The sequence below is a fragment of the Podarcis tiliguerta genome, assembly GCF_965153285.1.
Source record: "Podarcis tiliguerta genome assembly, chromosome: 3".
NCBI lineage: Eukaryota > Metazoa > Chordata > Lepidosauria > Squamata > Lacertidae > Podarcis > Podarcis tiliguerta.
The window spans coordinates 100,181,853-100,204,404 of NC_139536.1; the positions used below are offsets into that span (position 1 = coordinate 100,181,853).

At 40.0% G+C, this 22,552-nt stretch overlaps 1 protein-coding gene across 43 annotated transcripts in view; it reads left to right on the top strand.

Moving 5' to 3' along the window:
* Positions 1-22,552, top strand: part of PUM2 (pumilio RNA binding family member 2) — a 59,553-nt gene that overhangs the window by 26,840 nt on the left and 10,161 nt on the right. For 24 of the 43 annotated variants that reach the window (XM_083431492.1, XM_083431490.1, XM_083431495.1 and 21 more), the window contains 5 exons: positions 2,334-2,472; positions 8,040-8,183; positions 10,229-10,510; positions 12,917-13,153; positions 22,078-22,345. In XM_083431492.1, the coding sequence (XP_083287618.1) occupies positions 2,334-2,472; positions 8,040-8,183; positions 10,229-10,510; positions 12,917-13,153; positions 22,078-22,345 (1,070 nt within the window). Of the gene's footprint in view, positions 1-2,333; positions 2,473-6,446; positions 6,525-8,039; positions 8,184-10,228; positions 10,511-12,916; positions 13,154-22,077; positions 22,346-22,552 lie in introns of all 43 variants that reach the window. The other 19 variants (XM_083431489.1, XM_083431482.1, XM_083431508.1 and 16 more) reach the window with 3 other exon arrangements.

The window sequence follows — 22,552 nt, forward strand, 5'->3', positions numbered from 1 at the left end:
AACAGCAACAAATCAGCAAACCCCGAATTGAGAAGGGAACAGAGAGGCCAGTATGAAACAAGCTGACAGGATGTCTCCTACTTAAACCTCCCACCTGCTTAAAACGTTAGTGCTGGCTCTGAAGGGAAAGCCTCCTCCTGTTGACCCCATCCCCACTTTGCCTCTACCCACATGTGTCGGAAGGAAATGTAGTTGAGGAGCGTTGCCCTCAGGACAGCTGAGTACCACCACCTCTTTTTCATGTCCTTTGTGGACCAGAAACTGTATGTGCTTCGCCACTGCAACTCTTGCTTCTCCACCTAGCAAGGACCACAAAGCAGTCTGTGTCAGCAATGCAGTGGCATAATGCAATGCAGATATCCTAGGTCACAGCTTCAAGGAATTCTGAGGACAAAGCTTGGGTTCCCTAGAGGGAGGCACATCTGGAACCCAAGATGGCCACCACTATTAATTTCCTGTGAAGAAATACACTCCTCCACCCACAAGCCGCATAAGGGAAAGACCATTTCCTTTATCTTGGATAAACTACATTCCCAGAGTATGCAGTTGCTAGGTGCAATTGGGGTGGCTGGAACATGAAAACAGGCCTATCTTTACAAGGTGGCATGGAGTCTAGCTTGTCTCCTAGTTTTGAGTAATATACAGTGTTGCCTGGTTCCTTGGGTAACAAGAAAGGTGTGATATGGAGTAGTTGCAAGAGCCACTACGCTAAAAAGAATCTGCTAAACCAGCGGTTCTCAACTTCTGGGTCCCCAGATGTTGTTGGACTACAACTCCCATCATCCCTGAGCTCTGGCCTTGCTAGCTAGGGGTGATGGGAGTTGTAGTTCAACAACATCTGGAGACCCACAGGTTGAGAAAGGCTTTGTTAAGCCAGCCATGTACGCCTTGAGAAGGGGCACCATGTTTAGGAACTTCAGAACAAAATATAACAAGTATCTATTTTGGCAGGGCCATCCAGATTGTGGGAAAGCTGCCATATTGAACAACAGTGGATTTCTAGCTGAAAGCATTCTTGGGGCAGAATTCGGCTAAGTTTTACTAAGCTAAGAGTTAACCGAGTAAAATTAAATACCTTAGTCATGTTTATTAAGTTCAGTGGTTACTTCAGTTGCATACCATCCCATATCTCATGAAGCACATATGAAGCTTCAGTGAGCAGAGATAAGAGTTGGATGACTTTCTGGACAATGAGTTGCAATATGTTCAGTAATAGTATAATAGTAAAATTATCTCAACTTACAACATAGTGAGACTAGTGCTATGCTTTGCTTATGAGCAAAATTGTCCTTATTTAAATTCATTAAGGATATTTGAAATGAATTTTTTTTAAAAAAAAACCTTAGATATACACTCCAGTGAAATTTGCATTTGACTTGGATATTTAGAACAAAACACGGGCAATTGCAGGGTGTGTTCTTTTGATAGCAAAATCAGTACCAGAATGTGGAACCTCTGTTTACGAGCATCTCAGAAGTCAAATGCTTTGGCTTTCTAACGCCGAAAGCCTGGAAGTAACTGCTTCAGATTTTGAATGAATTTCGGAAGCTGAACGTCCCACGTGGCTTCCATTTTGAGTTTCCCTATTTTATTGAGGCTTCCGCTTTTGGTTTTCAAACGTTTCAGAAGTCGGAATGGTCTTTTGCAATGGATTAAGTTCAAAAACTGAGGTTCCACTGTACTTTGCTCACTACAAGGTTCAAATTGAAGGTTAGGCGCACAGCCTGGTTCATATTGAGTATGCTTGATACTGGTAATAAAGTAAGGAGCCATGGTGAAAGGCGGTAGTAAGAATTTTCATACGCAGAAAGGCACTGGTGAATGGAGTATGTCATTGCACGGTCGGCTAGCAGTCCTTAAATACATTTTAGGGCCAGCAAGTGCTGTCTGCAAAGGTTTGAATTCTAAATATATCGCTAAACTCCATAATTACAGTTTAACAGTAATTGCATTTTTAAATGTTCAGTATTTAAAATTTGCAGGCTGAAAGTGGGTAGAAAAACTGTTAAAAGGTTAACCTGCTCACCATGCTTAACCTACTAAATGTCTCCACTTTCGGTTCCTTGCTATTTTTAAACTACTTTTCAGTGTTATTGAATTAAAAAGGCCTAGCACCTTAAACTTGTGTTTTCTTGTGTCATAGTGCTTCCATTGAAGTAGTCTATACCTGCTTACTTTACCTTATTTATACATTGTTGTTGGGTGTGTGTGTGTGTGTTTTTTAAAAAATCACAACTCCAAAGTACGCACAACATGTTCCAGCGTTTTTATACTATATTACCTTTCTATACTTCACATTTTAAGCAATTAGTGTCGCCATTGGTCTTTTGTAGGTTCTTCGTACTGGAGGAAGTCAACGTCCTCTAACTCCCAATCAGGGTCAGCAAGGGCAGCAGGCAGAGTCACTTGCAGCAGCTGCGGCAGCAAATCCAACTTTGGCTTTTGGTCAGGGTCTTGCCACAGGCATGCCAGGTATCTAATGATGAGTTAAGGAAACTAAGAATGAGTTTAAGCTAAATATCCTAAAAATCCTGCTGTGTTCACAGTAGTAGACTGCTGAGATGCAATTTCTTTGTAACGTGTTTTTTAAAGCTTCGGTAAAAAATTGAAATGTGACTTTCATTAACGCATGTTTACAGCTGGCTGAATAAATGTATGTACAAGATGGAGGAGAATAATGTAGGCTGCTTCCAGCCCCTTTAACATGAAGTGGTTTGTCTGTGCCCTCTCCATGGGAGAATTAAATCAACTGCCCAGTGTTAATCTCTTAATTATCAAACCTTCAGATTATTAGGAGTGATAATGACTTGTATTTTAAGAAACATGAGTGGCATTCCAGTTGTGCAGTGGCACTTTCCCATCCCTCCTTCATGCTTCAGCCCCTCGCAGCTGCCAAAAATTTACTGCTGAGAGTTATGAGAGAGTTATGGGATGGGATCTGCTGAGTTGAGGGAGCTGCAGATGGGAAGGTAAGCCAGCTATCGGAGACAATCTCCTTGTACAAGCAGAAATGCTTTCCTTTTGTGCAATGAGCTGTTTGGATCTAAAGCATTGTAATTTTTGTGTGTATCTTACTATGTAATATTTACTATTTGTGACAACATGCAACACACAGCTTAGTGCTTTGTCAGCAGTTTTTCGGTGTTGATTCTGGAAAATTTGAATTTCAGAAAAACAGATTTAAAACCACATCCCTTTCATTGGTGCGTGTTAGATTATGCACTTCGAAGGGCTTCACCTTTGACTAATGGATGTCTTAAATTTGTCACATGCATTTTTACATTAAGAACTTAGACTTGCATGCCTGACATTTAAGGATAGTTACACTGATTTTTCTCTATTGTCTGCTTTTATGCAAGCTACAAAGTGTCATTGGTCACCAAGCAGTCCAGAATATTTAATACTTATAGATTGGTTAATAGCACAACAGTAATATTTCTAAGACAGCTCAGAAGGGCTAAGTATATACAGATGCTTTTAGAGCTTTACTGTAGCTGCTTTGACTTTGTATGCAAAGCATCTTCTAAACATTTTGGCTCTCTGGTGAATGGGTCATCTGAATTGGTCCAGAGCTGAAGCTGTAACTTGGATATTTGTGTGATCTTACTTACCTTGTTAGGGGTTTAGTGTCATGTGGAAATGGCACCTTGTGCTGGTGGTGAATGTGGTAGATGATCTTTAAACGACCGAAGAAAAAAAGCGGCCACTACAAGTTGGATTGTTGAAGTATCAGGCTTAACTATTTTTTTCTGGCATAAGTTTGCTGAACTTAAGCCACTGTGTAATTATAACACAGTTTTGGTATCATTTGTTCTGGAGTGTTTCTTTGACTCTATTCTATATCATTATTGAACATCTAAAGAACTGATTGGCATTCAAAGATAGGAACATTCTCTGGTTCTGTTGTGTTGCAACTTCCATCTTTTGGCATACATGAAGGTAGTTTGGGAGTAGCCCCCATTGGACAATTCAAGTTAAGAGGCATAGGATTGCACTGCTTAGCACAGAGCTTTCCAAACTTTTCGTGTTGGTGACACACTCTTAGGACATGCATCATTTCACAATACGGTAACTCAGTTTTGCATTTCGTGACAGTAATTCAATTTTACTAGCAAACCTGAGGTTAAACTAACCCCTTCTAGCCCCAGGAGGAGCGCAGGGAGCGTTTGTGTGACACACCTGCACAGTGCAGCCGACACACTAACATGTTGTGACACACAGCTTGGAAGGCTCTGGCTTAGCATAGTTCTATATCCTACTGTTCTCAATGGGACTTACTTCTGTGTATTTGGGTATAGGACCGCAGCCTTAATCACTAAACACCTGTAGCTGGAGAGGAGTAGAGGTGGTTTGTTTTTTGTTCCATTTGTTATCCTACATATGTAACATCTAATTTGTGTAGGATTCTGTTCAGTGGTTTTCCTGCACAAGTGGAACAGATTTCCGCTCAACATGGTGGGCAAGGACAAGAATCAATGTAACTGCTGAGGCCAGACTAATAAAATTGATAGGAGTGAGGTTGCTGATTTGTCTTAGGGAGGCAATGCTTAGGTTTTGTACTAGGGAAAAGCAGAAACCAATGCAACAAATGACAATGCTGTAGTCAAGGATTACAGAAACTAGCTCAGTATTTACTGTCTAAGTGTTGTACCTAACTCAGGATATGGGGCAGGAGTCAGCTTATGATTCCTGCTACCAGAAGCCCACATAAGGACCTCTGCTAGCACAGTGGGGCTTTCCACTTTTGTGTCCCCCCAAAATTGGTTCGGGGCATCGGGAGAACCCCCTAAATAGCACATAGCGGTTGGGAAGGGGAATTATTTTGTCTGGTAAGCTGAAATATTTGTGCTGATGGAACAGTTGCCATTGCGCTTTGTTGAATTACTCCCTTGGTAAATGAAATGAACACCGACACAGTAATTTACTAATGAATTAATATTAGCAAAATATACCAAATTATTTATGAAAGATTCACAGGCTGCCTTGGAAAGTTTCCGGAAGGGCAGTTTGTAAATACCTTAAAAGAATAAATGGTACAGAAATAGTAACAACTTCTCTGTTTCATATAAAGCAGCAATTCTCACCCTTTTTTTCCAAGGAAATTTCCGCTTAAACATTACTGGAGGTCTTGATGGACCACAATAAACTTCTATTTCCTTCAGTACCAGCTTTGTCAACATCAGTGCTGTGATAGGAAAATCACGGAGCCCTGGCCAACTAGGGACCTTCAACTAACTGGTAGATGTTTAGAATAAATTTGGCTACACAAGTGACATATTATGAAAATCATAGGCCCTAGGTCAGGGCCTCATTAGCCTGTTTGGTAATTCTGGGTTGGGTTAAAATGGCCTCTATTTGTCAGAAGAAGAAAAAAATCAAGGCCAGATAGTCTTGAGTGTTCTGTAACCTTTCTTAAATGAAACTTACATACCACCAGCTGTCTGCAGACCAGAGTTTGAGAGAACTTCTTACACATAGAAAGGTAAAGGTCCTTTAGCTCAGAAGATTGGAGGTGATAGATCAGATCAATGAAAATAACATTTGTTTTGTGCAAGATCACTGCAGTGCTTGTTCTGCTGTCATGATTCATAAAGTTTTTAAACAAAATAACATTTTTAACCCATAGCACAAGTGTTCCTTTGAATTTGCTGTCATTAATGTAGCAATGATTGGTATTAAAGTCTTACTTTCATGATGTACATGATTATTAGGTCACCTTTTTGTTAGGGCCAGAAAGTCAGTCAATTGACTAAACAAATAATTCAGTGAAGTCAAGAATTTCCTTCTTGACTCTGTCAGTACTCTTTCTTTCTTTTTCTTTAATGGCAGCAATTAGAGGAATCAGGATTGCACTCCTGCACACCCCTTATCTAGGAGTAGCCACTGCCCTCTCAACCCACATGTCATAGCTTTCATCGGCTGGATGCTGTAATTGGCTGCTGCTTTGTTCAGAATTGCAGTTTACAAGAAACGTGGAGAAATTCCATACATCCATCATCAGAGGGTGCACAGAGCACAGGTGTTAAAGCATCCATTGTAGTTGCTGTGAGGAGAGTAGGCTGCTGGATGATCATACACAGTGTTCTATAAAACTCCTGGGGTCTTCTAGTGGCCACCTTCAAACTTGGATGTTGCAAGTCTACAACTCACAGCATCCCAGATCAGTGTCTAACTGGCTGGGAATGATGGGAGTTGGAGTCCGAAAACAGATGGGAGCCCAAGACTGAAGAACACTGTCCTAGAGTTTAGTAGCTTCTCTATGACCAAAGTTAAATCTTTTAACTATAGCGGTACCTCGGTTTTTGAGCGTCTTGGAAGCTGAACATTTCAGTTTTTGAACGCCAAAAACCCGGAAGTAAATGCTTCCGTTTTCGAACGCGCCTAGGAAGTTGAACGGCTTCCGCTGAGTCGTCCCCCCCCCCCAATTTTCTCCATTGAAATTGCAGGTTGCCCTTTGTGCCTCGGTTTTCAAACGTTTTGGAAGCCGAACGATCTTCCAGAATGGATTGTGTTCGAAAACCGAGGTACCACTGTATTTTCAATAAATATTTCACTAGGCAAAATGACCTAAGTTTTTGGCAGGCTGCAGTACAGTAATTAAAATTTCACAAAACAAAATGCAAATGCTATTTTGTACCATACAAAGGAACTTGCACCACATCTACATTGCTCTCAACCTTTATATTGGCACTCATACATTTAAAAATTTGAGCCTCCAGTATCATGCATATTTATAATGATATATTGCACTATTGTGTGATATGCTTGACCTCAAAAAGCAGGTACATTTCCCAAGGAGTGTTCTTTATGCAAAAAAAAACAAACAAAGAAAAACAGTTCTTGGCTCTGTTTGTTCTAGAGAAGGGCCATCTATTTGATAAAGAGCGGTTTTTATCTGTGAAAGAGTTTTTGTTATATTACTTGTAACATTTATTCTCTAACGGCCTATTCTGCATTCTTTACAGAGGAGCAGTAAAGCAGAGTGCAGTGAAAGCCTGACCCATTTGCTAGCATGTGAAAATGGTAGTGAAGGTAGTAGAAAAGAACAGCACAGTCTAGTTTTGAATATGCATTTGTAATATGAAACTACAATTCTCCTGTTCCTCAGAAGGTTTCAGTATCCCTGTAACTATATATAGTTCTTTGTTGATTTCAAATGGTATAGAGTCACATGCCTATGAACATGCATGTGATCTCCAGTATCCTTTTCTCCCCATTTAATGTGCACTATTTGCTTGTATTTACAACAAAACGAAACACAGAGCCTCCTGGGCATAATCTGCCACTTGCATGCAGCCCTTACATGCATGGAAGAGGGACTTCAGAAGAAACCATTGACCTTTTTCCCCATCTCCTTGATTGGCCCTGGGTTTCCACACACGTTGTGACAAATACACAGCAGTGCATTGGCTTTTTACATCTCTGTAGAGGTGACAGGTTTGCAGGATGGATCAGCCCCACTCCCCTAAGTTTTGGGGTTTTTTTGTTCCCCCTTCCAAAAAAGTGCTTTTTAATAAAAAATAATAATTTTAAAATGAAACTGTTATGCTGAGGTGTCCTCCACTGTGGTTCTGTAGTGTTGCTCTGGGGTGTGGGGGGGTGTCACCAGTTCTCTAAAAACAGATGCCTCTGCCTTGGCTGTATACAAGCAGCACTCTTTCAGGTCATGTTAGGTGGCTCATGCAGCATTTGTTACATCCGTTCCCACTGTCTCAGAAAAGCCATTATTTTGTCTTTCTTTTCCTTACTTGGAAAGGTTGGGGCAGACAGTTAGGAGAGCAAATAGATGAAGGCAGATGGGGGAGTGGCTCAGAGACAGTTGCTCTGTCTAGTCTTTAGACAAGCAGGTGCGTGGCAAATTGTACCTCTGAGCCAAACCTTTGCCACTAGATTTGGAATAGAATTGGTTCATCTTTTCTAGGAGATAAAAAGCTGTCAGCTTGCTCACTGTTTAAAAAGCGATCTGTCATATAGATGCAAAATAAAACGCTTATCCCAAAATAAATAAATTTTACTAGTGTTTGTTTTGTATTGATTAGGCTATCAAGTCTTAGCCCCTACTGCCTATTACGATCAGACTGGTGCATTGGTAGTGGGTCCTGGGGCCAGAACTGGACTTGGAGGACCTGTCAGATTGGTGGCTTCAACACCTGTCATCATCAGTTCTGCAGCTGCACAAGCAGGTAGGTAGATCTTTCGCAGCACTATCACAATTTGATAGGGAAACATTCTAACAGTAATCAGTTCTCTCCCCCTGCTTGCTCTCTTTCAAATAGTGTTGCTTTATAGCTATCATTATTTGCTCACAGCTCCCGCATATATGCAAGAAAGTTTGTGTTCGGGTTGTTTCTCTCAAGATTTGCATCTCCTGTCCCTTCCCAAGCATAAAAAGCTAAATTACTGAAGGACTATTTCCTGGATTGTTTCAGAAATTCCCTTTTACCACCACCACCAAATGCAGCTCTCTTTAGATATTGGACATGTGGAGAAATGATTGTATGAACCAGGTTGTACACAGGTGAACAGAAAGAAGATTGAGATCTGCTGATAACGCTCTGGGAGATTTGCAGTAGACCTGCAAGGGTTTTTGAATCTCAGTTCTTAAAAAAATATCAGGCACAAAATGACTTACCTTGAATTAAGCTGCTGAAATAAAGGAAGCCATTGTGTGAATGGTCTGGGAGCTTAGCCCGGTTCAATTCTGACACGGAAATGAAATGCTGAGGCTCAGAATGTGCTCAGAGGCACCTTGGTTTTTTCCTGTATTTAAAAACCTAAGTAGAAATCCCAAAATTAAATCTGCCGTACTTCAGTGCTGTAACTTGCATGCTTTGCATGCATAAGTTCCAAGGCTCGTTCCCTGGCATCTCTAGGTAGGGATGCGAAGGTCTTCTGATTTGAAACCCTGAGGAACTGCTTTCCATCTGTGTCAACAGTAATGAGCAAGATGTAACAATAGTTGGGCTCTATATAAGGCAACCTAGCATGTTTCTATTACCACCCCCCACCCCAGCCGCTATACATGTTGGTAGTAATTTCTGAGATGGCAGCATGCCGCAGTTACAGAAGGGACCTCCTGCCATTGCTAAATTGTAGATACGCCCATGTTAGGCAAAAAGATTCCTGCATTGCAGGGGGTTGGACTAGATGACCCTTGTGGTTCCTTCCACCTTGATAGGATTCTATGCTCAGTCTAAAACACACAGACATTCTACCATAACATAGGAAGCCATGCCCAGGAAGTAGTTTGGGGAGAGGAAGAGGAATCGCTGAATGTTAAAGGAGCGTTTTGCTTTGTTCTGCTCTCCTAATGTGGGGGTTGCTTCAAAGCCTTGCAGGTAAGCTTGGTGTAGCTATAGAGTGAATAATAAGAAAGAAACTAAAAGGAGTGGTTTCTAATGCCGGGCTTGATGATTTGATTCTTTTTGTTTTATTTTTGCATTCAGAAAATTTTGGCATCACCCCCCCCCCAAAAAAAAAAAATCCAGCATAAGGTTAAGGGTGACTTTAGTTTTCAAGAGATTTATTTGAATGAGGCATAAGGGTACCTGGATCCTAGTCCTGTGCTTGCTATAAACCCATGAAGTAGAAGTGGGGGAAATTGAATAGCCATACTGGGAAAAGAGTTTATGATAGTGCCTGGGTTTCAGATCCTGTTTTCCCTCAACAGTGAGCAGGGAAGTGAAGTGACGGCCCATCAGATTCACCCTAACAGCAAACATAGAAAGGGGGAAAGCAGTGAGAAAGATCACAGCACCTGAGGCAAAGAGATAACACCCCTTTGCTGCATGTGCAGTAGAAGACTTGGAAAAGAGGAAAGGTCTTTTTAATGCCTTGCTGCTTGTCTTTTGCAGAAAGCAATAACTACTCTTAATCCTTCAGCTTTCTGTGAAAGACCAGCATACAAGTGGGAGATCCCTCTCCTTCTCCAAGCGCTTTACAGTTTGTGGAGATAGCATCCAAGGCAGGACAGCTTTCCACAGTGGGAAAGGCTGTTGAATTTGTAGACCGCTTTTTCATTTTCCCAACAATTTTCTCTTGTATTTTCATTGAAAATTCATTTCATCTACTTAACACCTTATGCAACTGGCATCGTTTTTACGTTGGATATTTCTTTTGTTTGCTGATGACTTGCCTTTATAGGAGAGAGTAATGAAAATAGTAGTCTCATTTTTCTAAAGTCGAAATGTTCTAGAATCTGATGACTGAAAACCATGTCTCTTTACAGCAGCAGCAGCTTCAGCTGGAGGAACAGCAAACAACCTCACAGCAGCCACAAACGGGCTTTTCCGGCCCCTTGGTGCCCAGCCGCAGCCGCAGCAGCAGCAAACAAACAGTAGCCTACAGTCCAATTCATTTTATGGCAACAGTACTTTGACCAATAACTCCCAGAGCAGTTCACTCTTTTCGCATGGTCCTGGCCAACCAGGAAGCACATCCCTTGGCTTTGGAAGCAGCAGCTCCTTAGGAGCTGCCATTGGCTCTGCACTCGGTGGATTTGGCGCATCTAGTAAGTTACATTTTTAAAGAAGGAAAACTGAACAGGTTGTATGAATTGCTGTGGATGAAAGAAAATCCTGTTTTTGCATATTTATTTCCTACATGCATCAAAATGGTACATCTGGAGTTCAACGGAAGGCAGTTTAGCCTGCTAGGCCTTGTACACAAGAAACGGGGTTGAGGGTGTTGATGCCTTTGACAGACAGCTCACATTTGGAGCTTTTCAAACCAATTCTCTATTGTGGTTGATTTGTCTTGTGCTTTTCAAAGTTTATGTCCCTTAAATGCAACTATGGCTGAGCAGTGGGCAAGCGAAATTCCCGCCCTCCCATTCCTATTGGACCTGCTTAAGTTTATAAATGTTTAGGAATAGCCATTTTCTTTTATTTTCATTGGACAATGATCTTTACTGTTTCATTCACAGCTTTGGTAACACAAGTACCTCAACACCTTTCTAGAATTTGTCAGCCTGTTAAGATTGTGGAAATTGGTTTATTATTGAAGGAAGTGTTGAATGTATGGTGAAGCACACATGAGTAGTTTGTTGTTTGCATTGCATAGAAGAAGGTCTGTGTGAAGCACACACAATTCTGCGCACATTACAAAATATAAGTGCGCTTGCACACCCTGACAGTGGAAAATGTCCCATGTGAAACAATTTTTTTAATGTATTATAGAATTTAATAAAACTCTTCACTTTTGACAATTATAAGCAGTTTCCCTTTTTAGTCTTGTAGGACTGTTTTTATCTTAGCCAGTAAATACCATTTTATAAATGAGTAGATATAATGTAGTGTAAAAAAAGATGCCCTTTGTACAAATCTTAAAATGCTTTCAACAGAAAGCTATGAATGGCAAAATGAAGAATTATGTCCATGTCATTTTTACACAGAGTACCCTTAAGACTTCCAAAGTTTTGTTTTGTTTTGTTTTTCACTCCCTTAGCTGAGTATGATACAGATGTACCCATTTATAAAAACAACCTTATTGTAGTTTTGTGCTCCTTGTACCCTGGCACTAGTTAATTGCAGCCATTTGTTATTTCCAAGTTTAATCCTGTAATCTTGGCTTGATTATATAAACATATGTCCATTCAAGTCCCCAATTATGTTTGAGAGTGCTATGCATATACTATTTTTAAAAGAGCTCTTCATATTGATAAATCGTTTCCCCAGTTATTATTTTTTGTTAATAATGCTAGCCTAAATTAGAATTAAAATATTAGCTGCAACTTATTTCTTCTTGTTATTTGACTAGTCCTTTGTAGCGTGCTAAAATCAGGTTCTACAAAGCAGAGTAGGGATATAGCAAAAATGTGTGTCACACATCTCCAGGTTGTGGGTGGGTAGTATATTAATCCTCTCAGGCAAATGTTATATGTTGCTTGAGTCCTAGATGATTGATAGACACCAGCCTGCTTCTGTATTTAATTTGACATAATGATGAGTGGCAGTTAATCTGGACATACACTGCATTTCTGAATTAAAAGCAGAATAATTTTGACTGCTTCTTAACAAACAGGTGAAGCAGTTCAAGATATTTATTCGCATTTGCTAAACAGGGAAGCAAAGTTTTACCTAGTGTCTTCAAATATGTTTAGGTAATCTCAACATCTGCCCATTGCCTTTACTTTCACATAAAGTTACAGATTAAGGTTTTTTAAATGGTATGACATTTATCCTACAAAATTCAAGTATGCCATTGAACTATTAGTCCATACTTTTTAAGTACATATCCCAGTTCTTTGTTTAAACGTGACCACATATTGCAGTTCAAATCCCTTTTATGATCTGCCTTCAAAATGTCATTGGACCTTTTCTTTTTTAAAAGAGTGCTTACTTAGAGAGTGTGATCAATTTGAATGCTTCTGAGAAGTGTGGAATCTCAGGAAAAAATTTTTAGTAGCAATTGTGAAGTAGCATGGAACAAAATGTCTCTTAGGGATTCTCCTGTAGAACCAAATCCCATAGCACTACTGAGCTGGGGGTTGTTGCGGGGGGAGCTCCTGTCAGTATAGTAATTCAGCTGGAGGGGGGAGGGGACACCATTTACGGAAATTATTTCAAATTAATACTCCGCTTCATTGGTTCATTTTAACACAGTACGACATACCTGACTATTGGTCCCAAAGCCCGACTCCAGTGTATCCAAATAACCTCAGAAATGTTACTAAGTCTTGAGTGTGTCGAGACTTGGCGATTGCTTAAAAATCCTTCCTGATTTGAGGGACGATGCTTGTGCTCATTTTGTGATTTATATTAAATCATGTGTGGTTATCACAGTTAATTTGTCTTTGGAATGATTTTGATTGTTATAATGATTGTGATCACATCTGTTATGACCCAGCTGTAGGTTGGGGCTAGGTTTTCCTTGGTTGACGCTGTATGTAATAGGGTCTTTTTATTTCTTCCTTCAGTTGGCAGTTCTGCAAGTAGTAGTGCCACAAGGAGAGAGTCTCTATCTACTAGCTCTGACTTGTACAAAAGATCTAGTAGCAGCCTAGCACCCATAGGGCAGCCATTTTACAATAGTCTGGGATTTTCCTCCTCTCCAAGCCCAATAGGCATGCCTCTGCCAAGCCAAACTCCTGGACATTCACTTACGCCTCCGCCTTCACTTTCATCACATGGATCCTCATCCAGTTTGCATTTAGGTAAAAAAAACAAAAGCCCTTTTTTGTTTGTGTATGTATGTGTGTATATGTATTTTTCTATGTATATTAAATATTTTTCTGTTGGGTTAAATGTCAATTTGCCTCTTCAGTAAAGGAAACAAATGTTGCATAACGGGCCGGGTCCCAGTGTGTTGCTCAGCACAGTCAAATCTTTTAATGGAAGCAGTTACCGAAAGTTAAATCAGCCCCCTGGAGCAACATGTTTTTCCATAACCACCCTTGCCGCATCAAAACGAAAGCCCGATTTCTAGAGAGAAAAAACAAACCAAGATTGGGTTGTTTTGTTGTTGTTGTTGTACGACAGGAAAAGGTATATATATTCCTCTTGTTTCTGTGTTAAACATATGTCTGCTATTTATGGAGTCGGCTTTAGGCTAATGTTTGGTGCGTGGTAGTGACAGGAATTATTATATCTTTGTTAAAGAAAAGCACATGCAAAGTTTGCAGTACTGAAAAATCCTGCTTTTTGAACCAACAGGTTAGAATGATTTTGCAGGAAGTCTTTTAGAAACTTGCCTTCAAAACAGCTGGAGGGGGGAACAGCAGTGATATGTAGTTTATAATACATCCTCTCCATCACACCTACTGCATTAGTAATATTTTCATCAAATTTTGTTTATGCTGATAAATGTTTTATTTAGCATGGTATTAGGCTTATTTTTAAAAGATTGAATTACATACATTTGGGGGGGCTTTTGTGCAATTTGCAATTCTGAACTTTCCTGTTAGTAATGCTGTGAGCTATGTTACTTAAGGTTAGTATAAGCTGTGTAACTGAAGGTTGTATGCTTTACGCTTGTGAACTGTAGAGACACTGGGAATTTTGCTAGAGAAGGGTTTCTCTACCACACAGATCTGAAAACATGACTACCAGACATGTTTTAAAATGTCATACATATTATAAATCTACTTGTGCTATAATGGCACAGTACCTAAATAAATACTCTTTGGTCTTTCCCATTGACTTGTAAAAACAGGCAGTTTAGGCATATATTTATTGGCCCTGTATATAGAAAATAAAGTACTTTAAAAAGTGCTGCATGTAGAAGTAGTACTAAAGAAACCTATGTAAGATGTGTAGATTATAATGTGCAAAGTATCCTTATTAAAATGAGGCTTCAGTCTAAAATATTGTCATTTTCTTTATAATAAATTATATTATAAAGCAGGTCCTGATTGTAAGCTTACAGTAGGCAGCCATTGTGAGCACAGGAGGCTGGACTAATAGGCCCCAAATAAAAAGATAGATTTTATTATCCAAACTATGTTTTTTCTTTGTTTATTTTTTCCTAAAATAAGTTAGCTAGAAGATGAAGGTAGCACTTAACCCATTCTCATGAAGTTAAGTTGGTTCTAACTGCATTGAAACTAAGATTACCAGATGTAAAACAGTATTCAAGGTTGTCTAGCCTAGTACTTGAATATTGTCTCTCCTTGGAGACATTTTTACTTGGAATGTGTTTCAGGTTCTCTTGCACCTCTGCATTTGAGTAGGGTTTGCATCTTGCCTCTTGATCTGTCCCCAGGAAGAACTGAGGTTTTCCGTCACAATGCAAGGAAAAATACCAGCTTCCTGTAAGCACAGTGGTTGACAAGAGACTTATGTGCATATACCCAGGATTTTCCAACCCCATCTCCTACCAAAATGCTTGGCACACCCAGAAAAGCTGTTACTAAATACAGTCATACCTCGGAAGTCAAACAGAATCTGTTCCGGAAGTCTGTTCAACTTCCAAACGTTCGGAAACCAAAGCGCGGCTTCTGATTGGCTGCAGGAGCTTCCTGCAGCCAATTCAAAGCCTTGTCGGATATTCGGCTTCCAAAAATAGTTCCCCGACCGGAACAGTTACTTCCGGGTTTGCGGCATCCGGAACCAAAACGTTTGAAAACTAAGCTGTTCGAAAACCAAGGTACGACTCTGTATTCCTGAGTGGAATTCAGTGTGATATTTTTTATTTTTTTGCAAAAGAAGCACCTGCCTTAATAGCACACCACTCTTTAGATTCCATCCAGAATCAGACCTTATTTTGTTCTCTGTAGTTGAGAGCAAAGGTGACCTGAGGCGCTTCTTGGTTTGACATTACTCTCCTGTACATGACATATGATTAGGCCGGCTGTACTCTGGCTAAAACTTTAAAATTCTGCATTGGGATAATCCCAAGTTCAACAAAAGCTGTCCTATAGCTCTGAAAGTTATTAATTAAGTTGTTCTTAATTTGCATAGTTTGTGCTGCATTGTTTTATTCTGCTTCTGAATATTCATGGAAGACACAAAATATGTATCCATTTATTATTATTATTATTCCATGCCTGCCGGAAGCCTGGAACTTAGCAACTCCTCAGCCTTTTGATATTTTACCATACATTAGACACTTCATTTAATTCTGAAATGTCTAAAAATGAAAGGTGAGATTCATAACACTTTGAAATCTGCACCCAGTACACCTTCTGTGGCTTTTTCTGCTTGATCAGAAATAAAGCAGGCACACACTGTGCTATGATCATGACCATTTGTTCAAACCTGTACCCAAAGGTCACAGTGTGGAGTACTGTTGTTTAGGATTAGATGTTCAATGCCATTCCTCCCTGTCCTGAAGGTCCATCTCCAACCTCATCCTGGTAGGCAGCATTCCATGCTCACTGAGCCTACAAAGCCCGTGGTGGGCTGCTTCTTGGAGTTTCCCCTCCATAGATAGATAGATAGATAGATAGTTACATACATAGATACATATATAGATGTATGTAGTGGGGAGGGAAGAGATGGAGTCATCTGGATGCTCATGCCCATTCCCAGCTATATTAAATTATTATTTTCTCCATGGTTGTCTATGGGCAGCTCTGTCTTCCAGCCTTTGAGGATATTCAGAAATAGCTTCTCAGTGTGAACCAGTAAGTGATCTATCCAGCCAATAAGATGGCTCTTTCTACTCTATACATATACCTGCAACTTCAGACCTCGCTGTAATGAAGTTTGACATCAGTGGCTAAAATCAGTAGTTTTGAAAGGTCCAATCCGCCATCTGGATCCCAAACAACAGCCAGTTAAATCCAAACATAGAAGGCAACCTGCTTATCAGGAAATAATAATAATAATAATAATAATAATAATAATAATAATGGGAACTATATACCACCCTTTATCAAAAGATCTCAGGTTGGTGTGCAACATTAAGAACACATTTTATGGAGCATAAAAATAAAAACATAATAGACAGGATCATAATAAAATAATCATAGTGTCTCTCCCTCCCCGCCCCAAAGTTTTCACAAGCCATATATTATTTGATGGTGAAATGCCTGGGTAAAGAGGAATGTTCTTGCCTGGCACCTAAAAACATGTAATGATCATGCAAAATTTGGTTATCATCTCTTAAAAGTTGTTCAAATGTGTGGCAAACAAAGAGCTTTCCAGAAAATACTAGAGACGTCTGTTTCACTGTTCTCCTGTTCAGTCAATTCCCTCCTCCCACCCACTTGTCAGTTCCATTGAGGAGTTATAGTGCTGTATTGAGGTTTTAAGGAGAGTTTTCCATTGGATTTTTTAATGCTTTTGTACACCTTGAGGTTAGTCTCAAGCCTGCCGAGACTTCCATCTTGTGCATTGATGGTACAGTGTGGGCTACATAAAGCACAGACACAAAAAGACTCAAAATGGAGGCAATCTAATATAGAGGCCCTCAATCCAAGCAGGCTGTAAAAGCTGTTGCATTTTTAATTACAATAATTTCAACTTCCAAATTACACTGTGTCTTTTTGTACAGTAACAAAAACCTCTTAATATGCCTTTACGACTGTCTAGCCGTGTGCTCTGAAGGATGCTTTTGTGTGGACGCTTTTTACATTAAAAATTAAATTTTAAAACATCATCTAGGAAATTAAAATGTTAGCTTTTCAGATGATGATAGAATTTCCTAAAGCATAACTTTGTGCAGAATATCAGTGACAATTTGAAGCATGCACATTTTGCTTCTAAATAGCTAGTTGAACAAATTTTACAGGTCTTTGATGCAGAAGAGTGCCCTGTACCCAGGAGTGTTCATACCTCTGCAGAACAGACACCTGCTCATGCAACAAAACTTCCTCTTCCTCTTTTTTTCCTGACACGCACCCCCTCAATTTGCTGTGGGAGGGGGAGATTGCGGGACACCCCATGGAGCAGATTTGGGGCTGCAAAGCAGAGGAGAGAAAGGGGATGCCCTGTTTTATGAGCGGAAATAACCCATAGTGTTGAATTTCACCCATAGTATCCGGATAGACAAAAAATGCTTTGCTTAAGGAACCTCTGCACACTGCCAGGAGGTGTAGAATTAATATGCCCTGTTATCATTATTGAGCTAATAAGGTTTCAAACTGAGAATTCCTTGCAAGTGGATGAAAAAGTAGCTGGTAGTTCTACTAACGTGTTGAATTATCTGCAGATTGTTTTCTTTCTTTGTTATATACAGTATATGAGTCACTTTTCCCATAGTGGCTCAGAGTAACTTACAATAGAATAATAGAGCCATAGAGTTGGAAGGGACCCAAGAGTTCATCTAGTCGAACCCCCTGCAATGCAGGAATCTCAGCGAAAGCATCCATGACAGATGGCTATCCAACCTCTGTTTAAAAACCTTGTGGGAATCTGTTCCACTGCCAAACAGTTCTTACTGTCAGAAAGTTTTTTCAAATGTTTAGTTGGAATCTCCTTTCTTGTAACTTGAAGCCATTGGTTCCGAGTCCTACCCTCCAGAGCAGGAGAAAACAAGCTAGTTCCCTCTTCCATGTGACAGCCCTTAAGATATTTGAAGATAGCTATAATAAAAGCAATTGAAAACGTCCTATAAACATCTAAAAGCACAGTTATACAGATAAAAGATGCAGACTTAGGGATTGCATCCCACTAAAAGAGGCCGTAATGGCACGCTTTAGATTAAAAGCCAAAAGCTCAGGTTAAGAGAAAAGTCAAACCTACAGTTAAAGTAGATGAGGGTTTATCACCCCAAAATTCTCAGTACCTAAAATGGTATACATCATCAAGATTTATGGAGAGTTTCTCTCTCAAGAATAAGTGCTAGCTTTTGGAGTTGTACCGAAATGGGTTAGTCAGAGAGAGAGAGAGAGAGAGAGAGAGAGAGAGAGAGAGAGAGGAAAAAAAGAATAGGCTCCATTATTTCATCTTTGCAAAATTTATGCTGCATGAGAATCTGTATTTGTACTTATTGTTCCAGCTTTCAAACATTTCAAACATAAAAATTCAGATTTGAATTGCTTATGAATCAGGTCTGTCACCTCTCTAGTTCTTGGTTAGCTCTACAAAGAAGAATATCAGAATGTGTCTGGGTTGTACTCAGTGCTTTGTGAGCAGAACTCCACTCATGCAACAAGGCTTTTCCCTTCCTCTCCCCTGCATTTCTCAAAAATCTGCCGTGGTTTGATTCCCCAACCCTGTGGATCTGATTTTGAAGGATGGCTTCAGGAAAGGGGACAGGAAGGAAAAGTTCTGTTCTACAAGCAGAAGTCTCTTAAGATGGTGGAACATTGAGTATCTCCTTTTTTCAATATCACAAAAAGGATTTCTTAGCCTGTTTATATTGTATTATTTTCTGTCTTTGAGAAAATTCAGAGGCCCAAACTAGTGAGCAGGGTCTTAGAATAGAAATCCCATTTTATCTTTTGTTCATTGCTCCTTTCTTGACCCCTTTTTATGAATTGTTTTTCCCAGTGTGTTTGCTCTATTTCTTTACCTTACCTGCCCTCATCTTCACCATGATATAGAGATGCTGTTTTCACCTCTGCTGTGTTTATTATTTCTGCCATCGTTCTGTCACTGCCTTCCTTCCACATACCTGAATATATACAGAAGTCTTGATCTAGCTAGTTTGATTTCTTACAGCGTTGGTGGTAAAAACATCAACAGATTATTTCATGTCACATTTTATAAAATGACTGGGGCAAGATTTTCTGTAGAAGATGGAGAACAAAACAAGATTATTCCCCTTTTGTATTTGCCACTACTTGCTAAATAACTAAAAGAAAAAATTGTTTCCAGGGACTATTTTCCAAATAAGATTAGTAGGTCAACTTGTTCATAGCCTGAAGGATCACATGCTAAATGCAAATCTGATCACACATTTATATTTAGTAACTTTGGCTATCAAGTAAATTAAAATGGAAAAATGTTATGATTTAAATTCATGGGCTTTTGTTTAAAAAACAAACAAAAACAAATCGTGTGCAAGATATTCCTCATTTGTTATGCCTTGATTGTGTGCGCTAATAACACCACAAAGTGGGTGCAAACTAAATTCTTCTTATGAATAAGAATTTTTATGCAGATCAATAATACAGACTTTGGAGTCTGTGCACTTAAATTACAGGAAATGGTACCTAATTCTTTTCACTTGATTATTAAACTAACTTTGCTGCCACCTGGTGGCTTTCACCTTGTTACTGCATTGAACCTAGTGCCTGTATTCCCAGATTTAAATCAACATTTAGTCTTCAGGTGTCCATATTAATAACACTGCAAAGTAAGTTTCCTCTTCATGCAGGCTGACTTCCAGAACAAGGACTGGTCATTTTTATTTCTCTGTACCTTCAGAAAAGAGGGCAGAAGGAAACGTCAGGTTCTCTTCTTAACACACCAAGCTGCTTCACTACTATTCTGTCCTTTCCTCTTCTGTGGATGTTTAAGAAATGCAAAACTGATGTGTCTGTGTTTTACCTGTGCATAACTTACCTGTCGCTATATCTCTGAAAACAGGAACTGTTCGTAAAATCTATATAAAAGCAATGGTTAAAGAGATCTGGTCATTTGAGTAGCTCATATAAGTGAAGTCCAATGAGTGGGATCCAAGAAACTATTGCTTACAGAAGAGACTTCCCCCCCACTGCCTCTTTGCTACTGCAGCCTGTGTTTCTTCCTATGAACTGTGCCAGGGAATTTGCTGGACCCTCTGCAGTACATGGGACATAGCAAAAAGGGGCAATCTCTTTCCACAATGGGCTCTCTGGACCCTACCCCCATCTTGTAACTAACATAGCAGTCAAGCTACTAAATCTTTGTGCTGGCCTTTCGCTGTGAGCAGTACTTGTTCAATATGTACATTCTAAGCTGTTGTGTCTATCTCACTGGCTTTCTTCAGATTTGCTAAAAACCGATATCGTGCTATGGACTTTAATCCAGTTTTGGATGATATATTGATATATATCGCCCAGCCCTAGCACCGACCTCTGACCTCCACCTGGGCAAGCCAGAGGTGTCATCCAGGGCACGTTCCAGACAGGCAAAAACTCCCAAGGAGGGTGTGAATCAGGGACCAGTGACGAAAAATGGTCTGGAGAAAGTTCTGAGTGTCAAGTAGAGGTCTGGGAGACCGCATCCAGGTTCCTCACTCCTATTCCTGGGGGGAAATAATTCAGCATGAGCTATTTTCTTAAATTGAGCAATTGGGGGGGGGGGGTCTTTTGCTAAATCACCGCCATTACTTGGGTCTAGTAAGCGTGCAGTAAGTTTGATGTATTGATAATGTAACTATAGGTTTGGTTTTTTTTTTAAAAAAAAGCAGTTGATTGAATCCAAAGGTTGCACAAGCAGAAGACAGCTCATGCAGCCAATCTTTTTATTGTAGCCGCAGCTCATGCTGTTCAGGAGGACTCCCAGCCCTCCAGAGAGACTTTGTGGAGACGCAGGCTAAGAGGAAATACCAGTTGCATGAGTGGTCTTCAACTCATATACAGACTGTGGCTCTATCCCAGTGTCAGCTTGAAAATGTTCTACCACCTTTCCTAAGTGATCAGCTAAATTAAGCTGTGCTGGTTAGACTTGTATGTTTAATATGATCCGTATTTTATTTAAATTAATTGCTCACACCACCCCCCCATATTTGCACCAAAGATTCCAAACCAAAATAATTTATGTGTGGATGACAAGTTTTCCATACTTTACTTTCACATCCCACACAGTGAATGCTGGATTGGCCTCCCCTCTGTTACCTCACATGGCTGGTTCCATGCTAGTAACATCAGCAAATGTTTGCTGTAGACTATCTGTAAGTCTCTAGACTAGTGCTTAAATAACATGAACCAAATTGGCATGGTGAGTGCTGGCTAATTCAATGTGGCTTAAGATGTCTTCTTTGCAAAAGCTTCCAATTTTGATGTTGTCTTAGTAGCAGTTGACCTTGTGCTTTGTAGAGGCGGGAGCTATGTGGCTGTTTTGGGAGAAGCCATAACAAAGCAGTCAAGGCAGGGCTTTGAGTATGTCTTCTGAAAACCTCTGAAAATCAGACTTCCAGATTCTTTTTCTATACAAACATTGATAGCATATTAAGAAGCTGTCCTACTGAACTTTCACATTAATCCTTAAGAGAGGAAGTGTGAAGGTCTTCCGCTATTTACATAGCAGGTTGCTTCGATTTATATCATAGAACGGACCCACTGAAATCACTGAAGTTAGATTAGTCATTCTCATTTAAATCAGTGTATGATTTAAATCAAGAGTATGACTTCAATTGATACAATTTAGCCTGCCAAGTGTGAGAGTCCGGAAAGAGTAGCTGATGATTCGCTTTAGTTCCTGTGGTTGGCATAGCATGTATACTAGTTGCCCATTGTTGAAAGTTCAAGTTTTCTTTTGTGCAAAGTGCACTGGTGTCCGAAAGCTAGTTGTGGGGTTTTTGTTTTATGTTGGAGCTGTCTCAATTTTATTGCTGCTTCACCTTTATTATTATTACTATATTTCTTTAATAAAAAGATTTGCCCGTTCCTTTCTAGTGGTAGAAACTACTTTACTCGAAATTTAATGAAAATGAAGTGCGAGAAGACGCTCATTATTTTAGTCTTCCTGATTGCTGGTACAATTTATATTCTTAGTATTTACGGCATGATTAAGACTTCTTACTAACACGGCTGCTTCATTGTAGGAGGACTGACCAACGGTAGTGGTCGCTATATCTCTGCAGCCCCTGGAGCAGAAGCAAAGTATCGCAGTGCAGCAAACACCTCCAGTCTTTTTAGCTCCAGCAGCCAATTGTTTCCTCCTTCGCGCCTCCGTTACAGTCGGTCTGACATTATGCCTTCTGGACGTAGTAGGTTACTGGAAGATTTCCGAAACAATCGCTTCCCTAATCTTCAACTAAGAGACCTAGTTGGACACATAGTTGAGTTTTCACGGGACCAGCATGGCTCTAGGTTAGTATTTGTTGTAACTTATACTCCCTGGTCCTGAATGGGGTAACTGTGCCCCTGAAGGACCAGGTGCACATCCTGGGAGTCATTTTTGACTCACAGCTGTCCATGGAGGTGCAGGTTAATTCTGTGTCCAGGGTGGCTGTCTATCAGCTCCATCTGGCTTGCAGGCTGAGACCCTACCTGCCCGCGGACTGTCTCGCCAGAGTA